Source organism: Rhea americana, unplaced genomic scaffold, assembly GCF_003343005.1.
Source record: "Rhea americana isolate MKP2758 unplaced genomic scaffold, rheAme1 scaffold_129, whole genome shotgun sequence".
Lineage (NCBI taxonomy): Eukaryota > Metazoa > Chordata > Aves > Rheiformes > Rheidae > Rhea > Rhea americana.
In genome coordinates this window covers 762106-777427 of record NW_028185361.1, presented here as the reverse complement: position 1 = coordinate 777427, position 15322 = coordinate 762106, and the positions used below count along the sequence as shown (strand labels likewise).

The window sequence follows — 15322 nt, the reverse complement described above, 5'->3', positions numbered from 1 at the left end:
TTGTCTGTAGTGACTATAGCAACACTCAGCAGCCACTAATATTACTTTTTTTGTTGTTGTTTTCCAATGTTTTTCCAGGTGTTCCTGAAGCAGAAGTTACTTGGTTTAAGAGTAAAGTCAAGCTGTACTCTGCTCACCGCTTGCATGATGGGTCACTGCTGATTGCAAATGTGTCTCAGTCAGACCAAGGCTTGTATTCCTGCAAGGCAGCCAATCTTCATGGGGAGGTAACTGAAAGCACTCAGCTGCTGGTTCTTGGTAAGTTCAGGACATTTTACATATGCAGCGGTAGTAACACAGTCTATGCAGTAGTTAGCCTTCAGAGCTAATCAGAGGATATGGAAAGAGAGAATGACATATAGACAGCCCTGTTCATTGGTGAAGAAATGTGTCCATTTAGTTCTCTGGGCAGCATCACTAGCAAGGTCAGGAAAAAAGTAGCTTTGTGGATGAAGAGATGTTGCATGTAGGCATGGTGACCTTCCCCCATCCTGACATTTTCAGTTCCACTTATTCAGACTTACTGGCTAAGAAATGCACTAAGCTCATTTAACGTTTTCTTAAATAGTGACTTTCCCGAAATGGGGWCAATCACACTTTTTCCCTATGAAGTACACTGCCTCTGATCAGCATCCTTTCTGGTACACGGCTGTGTGGATCTTAACAATTTCACACCTTGCAACAGCTACATAAACCCAGTGCACTTTTAGAAAGCACCAAGTGAGTTCAGTTAAGAGTGAAGTTTACTTTGTCTTGGCTTTCTTGGTAGCAGACAGAAAGTTTTGCTGGATCGTATGAAAAGACARTGTCAACTGTGAAGCATGCATGAAAGCATTACCAGTCACCGCTAGTAATTAATCGCATCTGTAGGAATGGSCTTTCCTTTCCTGCTCACTGATCTCTATCATTTCTCAGTGCTTGGCAGATGATTGATCCAAGTAGGTTTTGTGGATGCTTCTTTACCTTTAACAATAGTTTTGTAACCTTGTCCATCACACCATTAAAGTGTCCATTACAGATCTCAGCTTTCATKACCATGATAAGTACAGTGCCCATGGATGATGCTGTTTTAAGAGGACATTTTAAAGTGACAGGTCTCACAGTTTTACATACCACACTAAAGACCCTCTCTGCATGTTTGCAGGGATCCTCTGTGACTCCAGACTGGCCCTAGAAACTTGATCTAAAAAAATTCTGCAAAGAAATTCAGCCAGGTTTCAAACTGTAAATCAGAACTCCCACATGGCTTTTAGATCCTTTCCTGATCTTGATAAACGGTTTAGTTTTAAAAAATGCAGTTTCTGTAAGTTACACAAGCTGCTTATGTTTGCAGGCAAATCACTTACTTTCTTGATGGAAAGAAGTAGCTCAAGCATTCATGACTCACACTTTTGGCATTGAATGTGCTCAGCAGAAGAAAACCCACTCTGTGTGTGTCTTGATTTAATTGAAGGAGATGATGCCACCATTCACTTAAATCAAATATCCTGTCATTTCTGTGGCACACAAAATGGGGAACATAAAACACAGTCAATTTTAAAGATAGCATTATACTTAGCATAGCTGTTCTTAGCACAGACTGATCCTCTCAAGTTCTTTGAACTCCTAGTCATTTGGAGCTCTGCCTAAATATAAAATAGAATTTGGCAGTGTTATAACTGTATTTATTCATGGCCTGATCAGTTTCTAGCAGACAGCAAGACGTTTTCTGTAGATTTCCATAAACATTTGATGAGGCTGCTATGCTGTGTGAATTGGCCATTGTTCTAAGCTGCTYTAGCTCCTGATACCGTGTAGCCTAATCACACATGAAGAGTGTGAGATAGGAATGCCATGGTAGCCTTCAGGCAGATGTCCTTGATTTGGTCGTACTGAGCCATACCTACCTGAAACCTCAGGCAAAGCATGCTAATAGCAGTTGCTTAAGGTGGTTTAGAGTGCCCCTTTGAAATGGTAATATTCTAGCATGGCAAATAATGCAGCAGATGTTGTTGGTAGGTTTTCTAACATCCCTGAGATTTTTTCTGCTGTAGTGTTGCTCATCAGCTAAGTCTTCCAATTCATTTCCAGAACCTCCACAACCCCTTCCTCACCTAGAAGATTTGACCACAGTGCTCTCAGCTGCTGGGACCACCATTCCTTCAGTGCTAACCTCTCCTTTGGGAACAAAAATGACCATCAGTCCTGGGAGCTCCGTCCTTATAGGTAAGTCAGGGGATATTCTTCTTCTCTAGAGCTTTTCCTTTAGCTTTGCCTATCAATCTAGACTTGCTATTCTATTACAAACTGTTTCATTCTGTTCATCTTATTCTATGTAATCTGTATAATATGCACACAACCTGTGTGTCCTCAGAGCCGTACAAAGAAATAATCCTTGGTGAAACATTTTTCTTCTTTATATCTTTTTCCACCTTCCATCTAGGTTTCTCTTCTCTGCACTCCAATTTCTGTTATATATGCTGCAAAGTCTTTTCAGATCTGCAAGCATGATTTGTTTGCAAAGAGAATCTCATCCTTGTCTAAAGTTTAGAGTAAGTTTATTTTAAAATTTCCGTTCTCACAGACTTTGAGCTGCTATTTACTGTCATGCTCAGACAAGCTAACAGCCAGGTCACTGCATATGGTGAAATCTTGTGAAGTCCTAGAGTTTCAATTTCKTATCTTTTTAGATGCAGGAGTCTGAGTATTTTACCAAAGGATCTGTAGTTGGTTTTAGTGTTTATAGTTCTGGTATCTATACCTTTCATAGGCCTCTAAACCCTTCTTTACTTACCCTTAGTAGCAATTTTAGGGTTTTCTTTTCACATTTGAGGCTTTCTATTTGTATTTCTGCTTTTRCAAGGTTTACTGTTCCCCAGCGCTTACATCTGCATACATTTGCAATGGCTTTTAGCATGCAACCTTGGATTACATTTCTGTTTGCATAAAAACTGTAATGAAATAGTTCTTGTTGGGGGGAGTATCTGAAGGTATTTATTAGCATTCAATAAATCATTCTGAGCATGGAATTATTGTACTTTCTGTCKTAAAACTGGGTCACACTCCTGTTTCATCCATTTCCTCTAAGGTTTCCAAAGAGTGGTCTAAGGTTTCCGAAGAGTGGTCTTTAGTAGTTGTAGGGGTTTTTTTATTGTTTGAAAACATTAATTGAACTGCAAAGTGTGTTCTGCAGTGCCTTTATATAATCATCTCTAAATTCATTTCATTTGGCAATGTTGCCCTGCCTTTTCATTTCAGGGGCAAGGAAACTCCTTGAATCTTAATAGCAAAATAACAAACCTATTTCATTCTTGAGGCAATTCCTTCAACTTCACAGAAGTTTTACTGACTTGAATATGAGGCCAGTGTTATTAAAACCTAAAGAAATTTCCAGAGAGATTATTCTGATGAAAAATCAGACTGAAAGGGGTTATCCAAGCAGCTGAAATCCCTACAGAGGAGTGTGCTGTAACATACTGCATCCCTGAGAGAAGTACACAAAGCATTCAGTGTTACCTAAATACATTGTCTGTATTTGTACAAAAACATCTGTATTTTTCTGCAGAGAATAGCCATTACTAAAAATAAAAACCAAAAACAAAACTCCCACCATATATATATATATGATTCCATGCATATGCTGCAAACTACAATCTGGGAACAAGTACTAAACCTTCTATTTCTGTCATCCCTCTCAACAACTTCCCCTCTTAACCATCTGCTAGTTCTTTCCATTTCACTGTAGAGCAGATTGACTTTATTACTTTTAAGTCTTTCATCATTCATTATCTTGAGTTGTTTACTGTACATGGTCTGGATGCCACATGTAAGAGCTTCAGATTTGAATTTCTCTCTATGTAGATATTTTCCCTTGTCTGTACCATTGCTGACAGACCCCAGCCCCTCTTGGGACCCTCTTGGGACATTGAACTAAACCTGATACCTGAAGATCTGAAGATAAGAGGATTTATTGATTAGAGAAGGAAAATAGGACATAAGAGAAGAAACAGAGTGAAATGTGAAGGAAAGGACGAGAAGCAAGATTTGGGGAAAATTTATATTTCAACAGAGTGGAATGGTATCAGAGGTGAAAAATAGAAGAGAAGAGAAAAAAGAGAAYTTTGAAATCTGGATAAATTCAGTTACGAGCTTCCCAAGGTTTAAGAAAAATAGGAAATAAAACTTCATTAAACATGGTTTTGCAACTTGAAAAAAAAAAGAGAAGAAATCAACACAGGAAGAAAAGATTAAATTTACAAAATATTTTTTTTAAGATTTTGCTTGGAAATCAATAGCTTGCTTTTTATCCAGGCTAAATTGAAATAAGAAAACTGGAACCTCCAGATTATCATACATGGTATATACATTTTCTTTTACAGATAAGTGGCATTGTGCACTGCTTACATCATATTTTCAGTCATTTGAAATTATGAGTTTGCTCTCGCAGATCAGTTCCTGTGGGCTTCTTCTATACAAAGTTTAGGGGACTTGCAAAAGGGAAAGACCAGGGTCGTTACATGGATATCTAATTTGAAGGTTTTCCTTGCTCGCAATTTAGGTGAGCACAAATGATTCAGCAATCACCTGTGTGCTCTCACTTGATAAACAGAGGAAAAGGTCTCAAGAATACAAGCCTTGCCCAGTGGAGTTAGCAAAGCATCTATCAGTGTCTAATGTAAAGTGCCTTTTTGAATGAGCTCACAGAAGTATTTTTATCATATGGGCTTCTTATATTTGGTTCTAAGGATTGAGAAGGCTTTGTAGGCACAGCCTGTCACGAGATTAGTTAGCATGATATAGATAGTGGCTTACAGAGACTCTACTTATATTGCTTCTCTGCAACTGTTGGAAAGATATGTATAACATTGGCTTCCTCCCTAGCCCTAAGTTTCATTAGCAGGTTGAATAGTAGACATTTCTGTGTTATCTTCCGATCACAGATCTGGAGAGCAGTATTTCCTTCAGAGTAAAAGCTAGAGCACCTGTTAACTTGGGAATATTTCTGTCCTTACAATACCTGGAAYTGAAAATCTGTGATGAACCACACTCACACTCTCACAGTTTTTGATGTCCTTGATTTGTGGTAGGAACAATAATAAGATTACAAGTGCTTTTCTTTAAGTTATCCTTCCAGAAGAGCTTGAAAGAGCGGCAGATGTAGCTGTCAGAAACATCTCAGGACATGGAAAACTAACTCAAATCATAGAATCATAGAATTCCTAAGGTTGGAAGGGACCTCTGGAGATCATCTAGTCCAACCCACTTGCTCACAAAGGGTCACCTAGAGCATGTTAGACAGGGTTGCATCAGGCAGGCTTTGAACATTTCGAGAGAAGGAGACTCCACAACCTCTCTGGGCAACCTGTGCCAGTGCTCCGTCACTCTCACAGAGAAGAAATGCCCCCTCATGTTCAGGCAGAACTTCCTGTGCTTCAGTTTYTGCCCATTGCCTCTTGTCCTGTCACACGGGACAACTGAAAAGAGTTTGTCCCCGTYCCCYTGACACCCTCCCTTCAGGTACTTGTACACATTGATMAGATCCCCCCTCAGKCTTCTCTTCCCCAGGCTGAASAGGCCCAGCTCTCGCAGCTGTTCCYCATAGRGCAGGTGCTCCAGCCCTCTGATCATCTTTGTAGCCCTACGCTGGACTCTCTCCAATAGCTCCGTGTCTCTCTTGTAGTGGGGAGCCCAGAACTGGACACAGGACTCGAGGTGAGGCCTCCCCAGGGCTGAGGAGAGGGGCAGGATCACCTCCCCCCACCTGCTGGCAACACTCTTGCTAATGCACCCCAGGATACCGTTGGTCTTCTTGGCCACAAGGGCACATTGCTGGCTCATGGTCAACTTGTCATCCACCAGCACTCCCAGGGCCTTCTCTGCAGAGCTGCTCTCCAGAACGTCATCCCCCAGCTTGTACCGGTGCCCAGTGTTATTCCTCCCTAGGTGCAGGACTCTGCACTTGCCTTTGTTGAACCTCAGGACCAGCTCTCCAGCCTGTGCAGGTCTCTCTGAATGGCAGCACAGCCCTCAGGTGTATCAGCCACTCCTCCCAGCTTSGTAKCMTCAGCMAACTCGCTGAGGAGGCACTCTGTCCCCTCATCCAGGTCATTGATGAAGAAGTTGAACAGGATGGGACCCAGTACTGATCCCAGGGGGACTCCACTAGCCACAGGCCTCCAATTAGACTCCACACCACTGATGACAACCCTCTGAGCTCGGCCTTTCAGACAGATCTCAATCCACTTCACTGTCCACTCGTCTAACCCACCCTTCCTGAGCTTGCCTAGGAGGATGTTCTGGGAGACAGTGTCAAAAGCCTTGCTGGGGGACATTTTGTCAAGGTACACAATGTCCACTGCTCTTCCTGCATCTACCCAGCCAGTCATTCCATCAGACAAGGCTATCAGATTGGTTAAGCAGGATTTTGCCTTGGTGAATCCATGCTGGCTACTCCTGATCACCAGCTTTTCCTCCATATGCTTGGAGATGACATCCAGAAGGAGCTGTTCCATCACCTTTCCAGGTGTGGAGGTGAGGCTGACTGGCCTGTAGTTGCCTGGGTCCTCCTTCTTGCCCTTTTTGAAGACTGGAGTGACATTGGCTTTCTTCCAGCCCTCAGGCACCTCTCCAGTTCTCCAGGACCTTTCAAAGATGATGGAGARCAGCTTGGCAACAACATCCGCCAGCTCCCTCAGTACCTGTGGGTGCATCCCATCAGGGCCCATGGATTTGTGGATGTCTAGCCTGCCCAGAAGATCTCTAATCCTATCCTCCTCAACCAAAGGAAASTCTTCCTTTCTCCAGACTTTCTTCCTTGTCTCCAGGTTCTGGGATTCCTGAGGGCTGCCCTTAGCAGTGAAGACTGAAGCAAACAAGGCATTCAATAATTTTGTCTTCTCTGTATCCTTTTTCACCAGGACCCCTGCTTTTCACTTAGTGAAATCATCTTTTTGAATTAAAAAATACCTATGTTCATGTATTTTCAACAGAGTTTCTTCGCTTATGTTAGCAATATCACTGATTTCTTTAAGACAACTCCCTGTACAGATATTCCTCAGTCTTGAATTTTGTAGATGTTTATTTTGGCAAAACGTATGTTGCAAGACCCAGTGTTTGTGATTTCTGACATGCTACAGATGAGAGTTTGGGACTATTAAGAACTCTTATTTTCATTTGAAGAGGTATAAGCAGGCTTAAGTTTGTTGTTTCTTGTATTTGGAGACATTTCAATGAGAAACTCTAAAGGTCTTAAAACTGCTGAGATTTCACTACAGTTTGTCAAATTTGTTGTGACTTTGTTTGAAACCTCTGCAGACTTGTCAAAATATATGCAAAATAGGATACAAAAATGTTTCTTCATCTTAATATGGGGTATCATGTTTATTGCAGTTATGTATGTGTGTATGTGTATATACATGTATATACTGAAACTGAATCTTTACTGAAAATCTGAATCTGAATCTTTAGCTGAAACTGCATCTGAAACTTTAATGACTTTGATTTATATACATGAAATATAATATCGGAGTGAGGATTCTTGCAGGACTGTGGGAAAATGAGTTTGAAATGAATATTTATATAAGTATAGAAATGCAGTACTATCCATAAGATGTCAAAATGAAGAAAGCAAGGTGGAAGCAGAATGTATTTATACCACTTTTATAACAGCACAGTATTTCTTGGCATCTCTTGCTTTACTGATATATTTTGTTAAARACGAGCTCTTGAGTTGCACAGAAAATGATTGTGAACACATCTGATAAATCATTCCTCAAAGCAGCAGGTTAAAAGTCCTACATATTTTTTCAGATCAACATAAATCTTCCTGTAATTTCTGAAAATAAAATGTGCACCTGAGGATATTTGTGTTGAAAGAGGAAGGATAGATGCATTGCACCCTGTATATAACCAGATAAAGCTTTTGTACTGCATTTGTGAGTCAACCACAGGAAAGAATGCGTCCTTATTTTGGAGTGCAACACAAACTCATAAAATTGGAGCATAAACATTTAAAATAGCTACAGTCYGAAACAAACAGTAAATCTAGCTCTTACTTTGCACAATGCAAGACTTAAGCAATGTCTTTGGAAAAGGAAGGCATACAAGAAAAATTAAATTTTTAAATATTGTAATAACTGTAGCCAGCCTGTATGTTGTGTGTACATTTTTAATATTCACTGGATGCCAATGAAATATTCATATTTTGGAAAAGAAATAGCACAAATGTATTTTATTGGCATAGACCTATTCAAAAATAGGAGATGCYATCACTGTGTAAATTCTTGACCTTTATTCTCTTTTTATTCTTCTGATGAAATGAATGTCATGCAACTCCTAAAGTACAATGCTTATTATACGGAATCTGAAGAGGTGACTGAATATATAAGAAAAAGCCAAAGCAATAATTTGGAACCTGGTTTCCATTCCAGTTTATCTCACAGACTTCTTGGTGCTTCTTGGAATCTCTCTGAGCTGTGCTTTTGCACTTCTCTAATGGGGTAATAGCACTTCTCTGCCTTTTGGAGACATTAGGATCATGGGGACACTGAAAGATATTGATGTAGTGAGCTCTTCTGGTACAGGGACTATATGTTATAATATTTTTCAGATTGTTTATTGGGGAACCTTCTTTTATACTCAGCTTAGGATTCTGAATTTTCATTTTTTCCAGACCATGCTACATATATTAAATACTGTGTATTTWAGAAGAAAAGAGAAGAAAAGATGTAGGAGATGCTGAAAATAACTGAAAATAGATAAGTCAGGTGATAGCGCATACTCTTTTATGACGAAGAAAGTTCTCTGAACTGTAAAAAAAAAAAAAAACTGCTGTACCATATTTATTGTACTCTCCCTTGTGACTTCTATATCAAATTTGCTCACTTCACAAATCAAAACACAATTTTACTAACTGCCAGTACTGCAAATACGGTGCTGGAGAGCAGRCTTTTTCTCTTTTTATATCTCACCCTCAATGATCGTAGAGTTAGAGCTTAGCTGGCAATTTCAGTGCTGATTTAAGAGACAGAAGAGCTGGACTACAGTTTCATATTCTGCAGACAGCTGAGCTCTTTGGTGGTGGTGAGCTGTTCTTAAAATAAAACTATGATAACCTTTCCCCTGAAAGTGATTCCATTTACCAATAATAATTTTTCTACTCGTTTACCTTTTACCAAAAATAGTATTTCCCACTCATTTTGTACAGGGTCACTCTAGATGCCCAGAAGAGGTTTCAGAAGGCAGAAGGTTAAAACATAATCTTTGTATCCACCTTGCTCACAATAGCCAGCCTTCTGAGTACGAAGAAACGACTTATTCTGAAAGCACCAACTGTATTAGAGCCAAGGCCTGGAGTTCATGAGTGTTTTCAGTCTAGTGGATCAGTTCAGTTCTGTGGTTAGTATTTGCCTCTCTGAAAATTTATCTAGATCTGTTGCTGAACAAAAGAATGGACCTAAAACCTCTGGGGTGCATTATATTGAGACAAATACCATGTGCTACGTTAGGAGAAGAAACAGCTCAGACTCATGTTTCAAGTATGCCCCCATGAAGACTGAAATCTTTTAGCAGAGCCAGAAAAGTTAACGCTGCCATTACTTACTCTGTGCCTTGCTCTTGAGCCAAAACACCTGTAAATATAGGATTGATATTTGTTCAAAATAGTTGTGAAAAACAAAGAATATGAAGATGAACCAGGTGAATATAACTGATCCTACCAGTATGAATCTCTTGAATGTGTGGTGTTATACACAAAAGCAAGAATATACCTGCCTGAAACACCAGAAATTTTCCTTTACTTCCTTTTCCCACCCTACTATGAGCAACCGCTAGATTTTCCTGGGTTTTGGAATTACAGTTACAGTTGAAAAATTGGAAGAAGAAATGCAAAATAATTTACAATCTCAACAAAGGGAAAACTCTTGAGTAATTATAATTAAATCAGTGTCCACACTCCCCTAAAGAAAAAGCAATACACAGCAGCGGAAGTTGTGCAGTAGGAGTCAGATAAAATCATGACTCTCTGAGAAACTATTCATCACAACATCATTTTTTCCCCTCTTCCTCCCCCTCTGTAATAAATTGGACATCAGTGTGTTTTCACATTTGGAGTTTCGATGCTAAAGAATGTTTTTTTGAGAAAAATTATTTTATATATCATAATGATAGTATTTCCATTGTGATGAGGATAAAGCTCTGGGTGTGTTCATGGAATAATCTGTCCAGTTAATGTAGCTGTCCATCCCGTTCATTTCTGTCTCCACAAAAACTCTGCCTTGTTACATGATTTATGAGAATTCCTATGTTGGTTACATCTCTAAAAATACCAGAATTAAAGCTAAATACAAATATTGGATACATAACTAAAGTATGCCCCTATCATGGCAATTAATTCCCCAGTCAGACACTATCACATTGATTCCATTAGAAATATTGCATTCTTGCAGTATTGCAGAATATTCCTTCCATATCAAACTACAAATGTTAGCATTTTCATTGAAATGTATGGGTTTTCTTTTGGTCATGTCTGTTATGTGCAATTTCTATTGTACGTTCAGTGCCCGATACCTTTGCCTAGTCAGACATTTTGATCTTGCTCGTAATAGTACTTGTTTTTCAGGCAATCAAGCACTGTTCCTTTTGCTATCAGGCTCTTAAATAATGGTTAAAAGAGCAAAGTCCTCAAGACAATGTATTATTTCAATCTGATACCATGAAAGAAATAGTAGGAGAACCACCATTCTGTAGCAGTGGTTCAAAATGCTGCCATGTAAAATAGTATCACTGGCCTCTGGGGCTATATCTATTTAATTCTGGTTTTGTAGAAAGAATTGCAGCCCTTGGAACTTATGGCTTCAAGCCTTTCGAGGTCCGCTTGCCTATATTTTTTTCTTACATAGATATAGATGATACTTAGCTCCACCAAGGCAAATTTTGGTGAAAAAGCAGGGGAATCAGAATCACCACAAAAATCCCAGGGTAGGGATCTGTCATTCTGTTGACGTTTTCATGCAAAAGGTCTTTTAGTCTCTTGCAGAACCTCAGCTTTGCCAGAGACCTTTCAAACACTGTGGGATTTCTCACCTGAGCACACTACAGTTTTGAAATGCCCTCTCCTCTCAAGTATGGTTTTTCAAAACCACACCTAAATGGCCAAAGGACTTTGCTAACCAGTCAGAAGATACAATTCCCCCTGAAACAAGCAGCTGTGCTTCCCACACCTACCTGCCCTCCACCTTCTCTACTCTGTTTGCTGTTCTTGCTGCATCACAAGAAGTGTCCTAAGATGTCCATCTGTCGCTAGATGTAGCAGATTTAGGCCAGCTTAAAAATGCAGAAAGGGTTTCTGTGCTTCTACAGTGCCAATGCCATTCACTGCCTGGACTGGTAAGCATGTTGTGTGCTAGCTCTTCTTGTGCCTTAGTGCTGAACTCCTTGTGCTCCAGTATTGCTCAGTGATTGCTCAACATGCCTGTTTGTTATTTTTGCCCCACAGATTTATTTTTACAGTTCTTCTGGAACTGTAGAAATGGTGGAGCAGGGGTTCACACTGAAGTACGCTGCTTTTCAACCTTAGCCATTCATTGAATAGAATTAGCTAAGGAGGCATTTGAGCATACTCTAGCCGTTCATTAAGGATTAGGTTTCATAATTTATCTTTAATAATTGTTTTCCAACCAGTCCTTGTAATAGAGGATTTTCGGTGTGTTAAGTTCTCAAATTTCTGAGAAACAATGTCATTTTTGAAAACAATGTTACTGTTACAGCTTGAAAACTCTCTTGTTTTTTCAATGGTCTCACCATGTGGCTGTTTATTTGGAAACATTTTTTAGAGCTGCTGTGGGGCAGAGAATGGGTCTAACTCAATGTTTACTGAATACAGTGTAAATTTACAGTGCTCTGTAAATGATATCTAATAGCAACAACATGTGTGGCGTTGGGTTTAAGTGTTCTGCAAATTGTTTAACAGCCATGTCATATTTAATATAATAAAGTTAAACTGCGCCTTTGGAGCCATAAATAGTTATTTAAAAAAACTTTTTTTAAAAACTTACTGTCATCAGCTGAATTGACCTCTTTCACAGATTCCTAAATACATAACTCCTTGTGTAGCATAAATTCTTGTTCATTTGGTCTCATTTAAATTATCATTAAGAAAAAAAGATTATACTCACACTACTCCTTTCTTTTGGCAATTTCAAGGATCACAATACCCTTTAAAGTATGTTATTCAGTGTACAAAAGCAGTGAAAGATTAAATGGCTTGCATAACATTATGAGTTAACACTATCTGTTTTAATTTACCCTTTTTATTACACTGGAAAATCTTTCCAATTTAACTAAAGCTATAAGGACTTGTCTCTTTGTTTTGCCACTTCAGAAAAACAGGCTTTATGTAGTGATTTTAAGACTTTAAGACATGATCCTACTTTAACTTAATTCAGTTTGATAAAATTATAAGAAATTTAACATAATCTGCCAATTTTTTTCCAGTATGTTAGATACAGGAAGGCAATAATAATTAAAGCAACCTCCTTTAACTTTAACCTGCATTTCTCATTTCAATCACCTAAAGAAAAAAATAGATACAAGAGGAATTTCATGAGGCGTTTCTATATGCCAATCTGATCTCATTTTCATAGTGGAAATGGAAATAGAGCAAAACTGAATTTACGGCAGTTGGACCAAATTCAGTACCAAGCTTATATTCATTTTAAATAGGTCTGTGGCTTCTTTCCATTTTTTCCAAGGCAAACAAAATTACCAGGACCTCATTTTGTCCTTGAGGTCATTCCTATTTTAAAAGAATTCTTTAACTCTTTGACTGTAGAGATTATGATAGAAATACTGTCAGGTTTCATATTCTGTAGCTACATTATCTTTTATCTTTATGGCTTCAGCATGAAGTCTTCTAATCTAGCACACTTTGGCATAGAGTTCAGTAGAATATATACAGAATCATAGAACTGTATTTTTAGTTTGCTTTCTTTCAGTTTTAATTTAACTACTAATTCTACTTCTAAATCACTCCCTTCCTTTTCTAAAGTAACAGGATTGCAAAATGTTGGTAATCATCTTCCATCTCCTAGTTTTACATTTGGTTAGGTACATGTCTCTGGCTTGCGGAGACAGGAAAATAGGCTTTCTAGTCAGCAAGTCCAACTGCAGTTACTGCTGAACAAACTACATTTATCGTACTTCATGATGTCCTGAAACATGCAGTCTGAGATGCTTGCTCTTAAAGAAGTCAGACTATTTTACTTGATTTAAAGCGTTCTCAAGTAACGTAGCACAAACATCTGTCCTTATTGCATAGGCTGATTAGTGATGAATAGCAATGATATGTATAAAACTGCACTGTTAGGTGCCAGCATGTAGGTGAACATTAATACCAATGTGTCCAAACTGTGTACCATAGTGTGTGTTTATATCCAGGCTTTGCTGCCCAGACCTCTCTCTTAAATAGGAAATACTTTCCAGAGATTAAAGTGATAGACTGAGACTAAGAGGACAAGAATTTGATTGCCAGCTCCACTGCTGGCTTGTGGCTCGACCCTGAGTAAGAAACGGTGCACCTCTGTGTGCCTCTGTTAGCTGTTGGCAGAATGGAAAAGGTGAGCTTACTTCCCCCTGTGCAACAACTTAACTGTGGTGGGAAGGTTAAGTAGACTGAGATTGAAGAAAGCAAAGTCTGTTGAACTCAGACTGTAAGAATTATTTCACTTAGAGGACTTTCAAAGAAAATTCATCATCTGGAATTGAGTTCCTTACTCTGAGTTCATTTTTAATACTAGAAAGATCTGAGATTCATCAGAAAATCAATAATAGACTAAAGGACTATTTGTTAGACAAATTAAAATGCATGAAAACAATCTATGTTTTAAGAATAAGTATCTTATTTAAAGGCAGTTTTGTATTTTTTATGTTTAGTGCTTGTATATTATATTTGATATTTTAACCATTGCTTATCCATACCTTTCTGCTGGTTTGAGGTATCAGGCTACTAAAAGTAATCCTATAATCGGTATCATTAATACTCTTCTGATTCTATCCCAGAAGTCTGTGAGTGAGAAAGGAGAGTTATGTAGGCTATGTATTCTGGGTTTTTTTAGATTTAGCACGGTAACCCAGAGCCTTTCTGTGGTTACAGTCACACAGTGAACGTTGCACAGGTCTAATGGAGAGTTGAATTCAACTTTTAGTATGAACTTACTCTTTCCTCTCAAGTAATGATTAGCATTTTTTAAAACAATGTTAAAAGTCTTTCCCCTCCAACTATCCCCTGTAATCCTTGAAATATTAACATTTTCCCTACCAAAAAGTATAATTTATATTAGGTTTCATATCTGTGACTCGGCTTTGCTTTGAATCAGTTTAGAGTCACAGCAGACTTGGAGTGGGAGGATGAAGGCATTTTTTTTTTCCAGTAGTTAAGAAGAAAGGGTGAAGATGGTTCCTCTCATGCCAGGGCCTTCACTACTCAGATATCATCCCAAATAGTGTTCCCTTCCTGCCTTCTTGTATTCTTCCTGATTTATTTACACTCTTTAATATCTGTATTGTCTGGAAATAAAGCCAGTTTTTTGTTCTCAGGCTGTTTATTGCATTCTAGGGACAAGTGTTAAGCTCTGGAAAGATAAAGCAATCAGTATCCACAGAGATGGAAGGAAATAGAGACTAAGTGTTGGTAATCTGCATTAACGACATTAAAATTATTCCTGGGAGATGAGACAAGGATATTTTTGAAACATAGTTTTTTATTGTGCTCTTGTTCTCATTTAATATGCATAATATCTTATTCTATAGTTTAGAAATCTGGTTCTGCAAATGGAAATGAACAGTACGTGTTATGTGAGCTTCATAGGTGTCAGTAAGGTTTTATTGTTAAATGTGGGGAAAAAAGTAGTAATTACTCATTGGTAACTCATGCCAAGGAAAGAGAGAGTTGATTCTTTTTTCCCCTCATATTATGGATTATTAGCTGTTCCTTTGTTAATGTTTACATATGCACTTTGAAAGAAGAAATAATGTATGTGGCAAGCAAAATAGTGATAGGAGGACTGTGTTGATTTGCTTGGCAGTAAAATATTTAAAAGAAAAAAGGACGCAAACTAGGATAAGTTGCATGCAGAAGTCAGTTTCAGTTCCTTTATATTTAACATCAGCCTGACCTTTCTGCTCTCTTTATTTAACTTCTGCAGCCTGTTTTGCAAATAGAAATAGTAAAACTTAATTTACAGTGTGCATTTGTCAGTTGTCATGGCTATATAGATAGAATAATGTAGGCAAAAGTCACACAGCCACTTATTCTTAAGTTTATCCATTTATTGTTATATTACTTTGT

General features: G+C 38.4%; 1 protein-coding gene across 2 annotated transcripts in view; it reads left to right on the top strand.

Annotated features, from left to right (window-relative positions):
* The window catches only part of ADAMTSL1 (ADAMTS like 1), a 207596-nt gene that overhangs the window by 171317 nt on the left and 20957 nt on the right, over positions 1-15322 (top strand). For both annotated transcript variants that reach the window (XM_085326227.1, XM_085326228.1), the window contains 2 exons: positions 79-258; positions 2071-2205. In XM_085326227.1, coding sequence (XP_085182353.1) covers positions 79-258; positions 2071-2205 — 315 coding nt within the window. The remainder of the gene's footprint in view (positions 1-78; positions 259-2070; positions 2206-15322) is intronic.